Genomic DNA, 6,000 nt, shown 5'->3' on the forward strand with positions numbered 1-6,000 from the left:
TCCTCCTGATCGTGAGCCTCTTTAGTAGTTCCCTCCCATCTCACACACAAACACACACCGCTAACCAGGCATGAATAGTGGCCTATTAGTATCACTGCTGCACAATTAATTTAACTGGCATAAAGGCCCAAGCAACGTGCCTAAGCCCAGCACTGCTGCCACTTGTCGAGGGGGGAGACGTCTACAGAAGGAAGGCAAATAAGTTTCGCTTTCTGAAACTGATTGGGGAGCTTCTTTATTTGCTCTCCCTCTTCTATCCTTGCTTACTGTATACTGTGAAGGATACTGCTTGCAATTTTTTTAAATGGTATGAGAAATAATATACACATGCAACATATGATCTCACTACATTGCTTAACTCAGCAAGTGCTGTCCAGTTGTTAACTCAGAAACCACTGTTAATTTTGCTTTTTTTTTAAATTATTGTTTTGTGTAAAATCATTATTTGACCTGTCTGCCAAAATTGAGGAAGAGATGTAAAACACTACAACCATTGGGTGTTTTGTGTGGTTGCTAGGGTGTTGCTATGTGGTTGCTAAGATGTTCTGAGAGGTTTTTAATGACTTGCTAATGCTATATAGTTGCTACTTTCTAGAGTGTTTTGAGTGGTTGCTAGGGCATTGCTATGTGGTTGTTAAGGTGTTCTGAGAGGTTTTTAATGAGTTGCTATATAGTTGCTACTTTCTAAGGTGTTCTGGGGTTGCTAGGGCATTGCTATGTGGTTACTAAGGTGTCTCTGAGAGGTTTTTAATAAGTTGCTATGTGGTTGCTAAGGTGTTCTGAGAGGGTTTTAATGAGCTGTTAATGCTATATAGTTGCTACTTTCTAGGGTGTTCTGAGTGGTTGCTAGGGCATTGCTATGTGGTTACTAAGGTGTTTCTGAGAGTTTTTTAATGAGTTGCTATGGTGTTTTGAGTGATTGTTTGGGCATTGTTATAAGGTTGCTATGGTGTTCTGTGAGGTTTTTAATGAGATGTTAATGCTATATAGTTGCTACTTTCTAGGGTATTCTAGGTGGTTGCTAGGGCGTTGCTATGTGGTTAAGGTGTTCAGAGAGGTTTTTAATGAGTTGCTATGTGGTTGCTACTTTCTAAGGTGTTCTGAGTGGTTGCTTGGGCGTTGCTATATGGTTGCTAAGGTGTTCTGAGAGGTTTGTAATGAGTTGCTATATACAGTAGTCAACATTTGAAGTGAATCAAAACCTTTCATCAAAGTTGTCCTAAAACCTTCTTCTTAGGACAACTTAGTTCTTAGGACAACTTTGAACTTTTTTGATCCACTTCAAATGTTGACTACTATAGTTGGTACTTTCTAGGGTGTTCTGGGTGGTTGCTAGGGCATTATGTTATGTTGTTGTTAATGTGTTGCTATGTCGTTGCTAGGATGTTCTTAGGTGATTGCTTATTGGCTCAACTGAAAAATGTCTATTTTGGTCACAAGAATAATATTTAGGGTTAATACTTATGATTACGCTGAGTATGTACAGTAGTAATATAAAAAATAAAAAAAAATCATGGTGCCAGATCAGGTCATGTATGTTGCGTTGTGGCATATGTTATTTTGCTGCATTTTTTGCATGCTACAAAATTAGTAGGAATAGTATGGTAGTATGCCATTCCAAACATTCCTCTTGTTTCCCCTCTCTTCCTCTATGACTCTCCAATTCCCCACTTTCTATGGTTCTTTTGAAAATCCCAAGAAGAGGATTAGCCTATATGTTTGTTTTGCATTTGTTTGGACAGACCTCCAATCCACCCTTCATCCGAACACCCTGCCCATCCATCGGCACTCCCATTCACTCACGCTTACCGGAACTGTCCTACGTGACGGCTCCTTCTCTATTCACACGCATGAATATTAATGCACCGTCCCAGCCAGCTTTTGTATCAATGTTAACAGTGCTACAGCTGAAGTCACCTCTGTGCTGAAGGGCTCTATGATTAAAAGTAAGATCTTCATAGGCATTGCATCACATCACTGCCAGATATGAGTGCTGTCACAGAGTGAGGCATAAAGACCCCTGGGTTCCTGTAGACGCATAGTAAAATTGATGTATCTCTTATGTAAAGTGCGGTATGCAGAGTATGTCCACACATGCATATATACATCAGATTAATCTACGTAAGAGATGGGGGAGGGATGTAAACTAACCGCTGCTGCCACCTCTTGTAGTGTCCCAGCCACCCCCTGACATCCGCCACAAGCAATTTATTAGCGGATGCCTCCGTCTGGGGTGGCTTTTGGGGGGAGGGAGGAAAGGAAAACATCTGAAGGGAAAAAATAGTAATTCATTAGAGGGAGAGCTGCAGCCCAGAGGTGCTGGCTTTCATATTCAATTTGGAGATGGTGGCATGTTCATAGGGGGTGTGAAGAGAAGAGGCTGGTGCGTGTGCATGTGGATGGGGAGGGGTGTGTTGTTCACCCCAACCTCATCTATTATCTTCACGATCCTCCCTCTGGGAGAGCCCACAGGTCTATTGATCATGTCTTTAGACCTGTCACACACACACACGGTTCTCACAGCACCTCAAGGTTGGGCAAAATTCTGAATTTTGAATGACAGGAAGAGGAATTGCAAGAGAAATTCAACAGTTACTCAACCATTTTTTCACCTAGTTTTGCTCCATTTTGACTAATTATACCCATTTATTTTCTGATACACAGAATGAAATTGTTCTGAACTAATTAAAACATATTTTAATCCACAAAATATTGCTTTCAGATACTTTTATAGAATTAAATATTGACATCAACATTTGAAATTAAAGGGTTAGTTCACCCAAAAATGAAAATTCTGTCATTTATTACTCGCCCTCATGTCGTTCCACACCCGTAAGATTTTCGTTCATCTTCGGAACACAAATTAAGATATTTTTGATAAAATCCGAAGGCTCAGTGAGGCCTCCATTGACAGCAAGATAATGAACACTTTCAATGCCCAGAAAGCTACTAAAGACATATTTAAAACAGTTCATGTGACTACAGTGGTTCAACCTTAATGTTATGAAGTGACGAGAATACTTTTTGTGCTCCAAAAAAAACTACTTTATTCAACAATATCTAGTGATTTCAAAACACTGCTTCATGAAGCTTCGAAGCTTTACAAATCTTTTGTTTCAAATCAGTGGTTCGGAGTGCGTATCAAACTGCCAAAGTCACGTGATTTCAGCAAACAAGGCTTTACATTCAAGTGTTTCAAAACGTTTCGAAATTTCAATGGTTCACGTGACTTTGGCAGTTTGATACACGCTCCGAACCACTGATTCGTAAAGCTTCGAAGCTTCATGAAGCAGTGTTTTGAAATCGTCCATTACTAGATATTGTTGAATAAAGTCGTTATTTTGTTTTTTTTGGCGCACAAAAAGTATTCTCGTCGCTTCATAACATTAAGGTTGAACCACTGTAGTCACATGAACTGTTTTAAATACATCTTTAGTACCTTTCTGGGCATTTGAAAGTGTTAATTATTCTCAATAATGGTTCTCATTTGGTTTTTATTACTTTAATAGTTTTTTTTTTTTTTTTTTTTAACTGTATTAGAAACAAAATACAGTCTTTTTAGTTTAAACCAGGATAAAGTATGAACAACAAATACTACCGTGATGTATAAATTGTTTACAAATAAAATTATATTTTTATATATATATATATATATATATATATATATATATATATATATATATATATATATATATATATATATATATAAATTTATTTATATATAATCGTGATTAATCGCATACAAAATAAAAGTTTGAGTTTGCCTAATATATGTGGGTGTACTGTGTGTAATTATGTATATATAAATACAAACACATTCATGTATATATTTGAGAAATCTTTACAAGTATATGTATTTATTTATATTTTTATATAATTTATATTATATATAAATAAAAATATTTTGTACATAACATTTCTCTTAAATGTATACATTAATTTGTGTGTATTTATATATACATATTACACACAGTACTCACACATTATGCAAACTCAAACTTTTATTTTGTATGCGATTAATCGTTTGACAGCCCATATATACACACACACACACACACACACACACACACACACACACACACACACACAAAAAAAAAACAATACTGTATACTTTGATAACATTTCCACAGATGGACAAGCAAGAATTACTTTGGATTAACAATTTCAGGTGAAAAGTGAAAGTTTGATTTTTGGTTGATTTGCTTTATGAAACTCCTCCTCTGACTATTTATGAAATTATAAAACTCCATTTATGATGGCTGTTTTTCTTATCTCACACAGGAGACCTCAGTGAGGACCCCCATTTCCCTAAGATTCAGTGGCCGTCTCCGGAGTTGTGTCCTAGCTGTCATGGTGTAAAGTGGACCGGTGAGCACCAGTGGAACCAGGAGGAGGTGCTGACCTTCCTCCAAAACTACTTTTCTTCAGCTCGCATTCTGACAGACTACCTGCAGAACGAGACCCAGGCTCTCATCCATCAGAGGAACCGACTTACGGCAGCTCGGATGGAGAAAGAAGCCGGGCGTGGGATGGAACGGAGAGCTCGAGAGGTTCTCGACAGCCACCCTGCCGAAGAGCCTCAAGAAGACGAGCAGGAGGAGGAGGAAGAGGAAGAACCAGCACTGGAGGAGCAGGCTGGTGAGCCGTACCCTGCGGAGTTGGAGGGAATGGGGGAGACTGGAGCAGACACAGCAGATAACCAGGCACCGTGGGAGAAGCCACAGCGGCCACAATCCCAACACAAGCCAAGAATTGTGGGACTGAAACTACGGGAGCGCCAGGAGGACATAGTAGACCTGGATTCCTTTGTAAACCAACACTATAAAGCCAAAGCCCTCCGAGCTGCAGCCATGTCTGGCGTAGTGCGACGGAGGAGTCTGCAAAAGAAGGAGGATGTGGAAGACCTCCAGTTTGAGGGAGGCTGGAGGGTGAAGCGAGACCTAGGAAGCCAGGAAGAGAACCTCGGGATAGAGCCATACCCCAGACCCCAAAGCAAGCGCTGGATGTCCCTGCTCAGTGTGGGATTCTCCAGGCTGGATGTGAGCCTATGTGTCCTGCTGTACCTCCTCTCCACCATGTGTCTGCTCGCCATGTACCTGTATTTTAAACTGAGGATAAAGCTGCGACGTGCTAAAGTGTCTCTGCCCTAGAGCATCGCTCCAGAGTAAACTTTTACTTTTAGCAGGAATTACCAAATCTGTGGCTACTAGAGAAACTTACAGCTTCAGCGCCAAAGTAACAATACACAGAAATCGGGGGATTACCAAGTACTGTTTTTGATTTTATGGTAATTAAGAGGGTAGTAGGAACACATGCCAAAGTCTCGTTTTACAGACCCTGCACTTGAAGGGCTGCTTGTGGTCTGCTTTTTTTTTTTTTTTTTTTTTTTTGACTTTAACTATCTGTGAGTTGCATTCTTAGAAGCATCTAAACATTTTTTTAAAATTGTAATTAATGTCTTTATCTGTTTGTCCTACAAAAATTCATTTTTATATGACCACTCAAAAAAAATCTGCAGCACACATCATTTTTAAAAGCACCAACCATTTTGTATAATATTCTTGAAACATAAAATTTAAATTATAAGAAATATTTTATCATAACTTTTTCTTCAGTAAAATAATTAAATTTCTCTAAATGCATCTTGTGGTTATAATGAAAATTCACTGCTCAGCAGTAGAGCTACATCTGTATGTATGTTTAAACCTTTTTAATTTTGTCTAATCTCAGTGTCTGTTCATTTACGGTGCCTTCCTGATCAAATAATGATGTTTTTCGATTTTTTTTTTTTTTTTTTTTTTTTTTTTTTTTTTTTTTCTTCACAAAAATATTTTAAGAGATGAATGTGTGTTGCAGAGCAACTCTACACAAGTGCCCAAAACAATCAGAATCACAGACATTATGGTTTGTGCCTGTTAGGTAAGCAAGAACTATACATATTTTAAAATTATGTGCTTTGCTGGGTAAAATCTGATTAAAATTATTTTTTCTAAAAACGTC

The 6,000-nt window shown here is 38.3% G+C and overlaps 1 protein-coding gene across 1 annotated transcript in view; it reads left to right on the forward strand.

Annotated features, from left to right (window-relative positions):
• The window catches only part of qsox1 (quiescin Q6 sulfhydryl oxidase 1), a 30,055-nt gene extending 24,237 nt beyond the window's left edge, over window positions 1-5,818 (forward strand). Inside the window, exon 12 of the mRNA XM_051903412.1 lies at window positions 4,282-5,818. Coding sequence (XP_051759372.1) covers window positions 4,282-5,150 — 869 coding nt within the window. The 3' untranslated portion in view covers window positions 5,151-5,818. The remainder of the gene's footprint in view (window positions 1-4,281) is intronic.
• The last annotated feature ends 182 nt before the right edge of the window (window positions 5,819-6,000 follow it).

This window comes from Ctenopharyngodon idella, chromosome 8 (genome assembly GCF_019924925.1).
Source record: "Ctenopharyngodon idella isolate HZGC_01 chromosome 8, HZGC01, whole genome shotgun sequence".
Classification (NCBI taxonomy): Eukaryota; Metazoa; Chordata; class Actinopteri; order Cypriniformes; family Xenocyprididae; genus Ctenopharyngodon; species Ctenopharyngodon idella.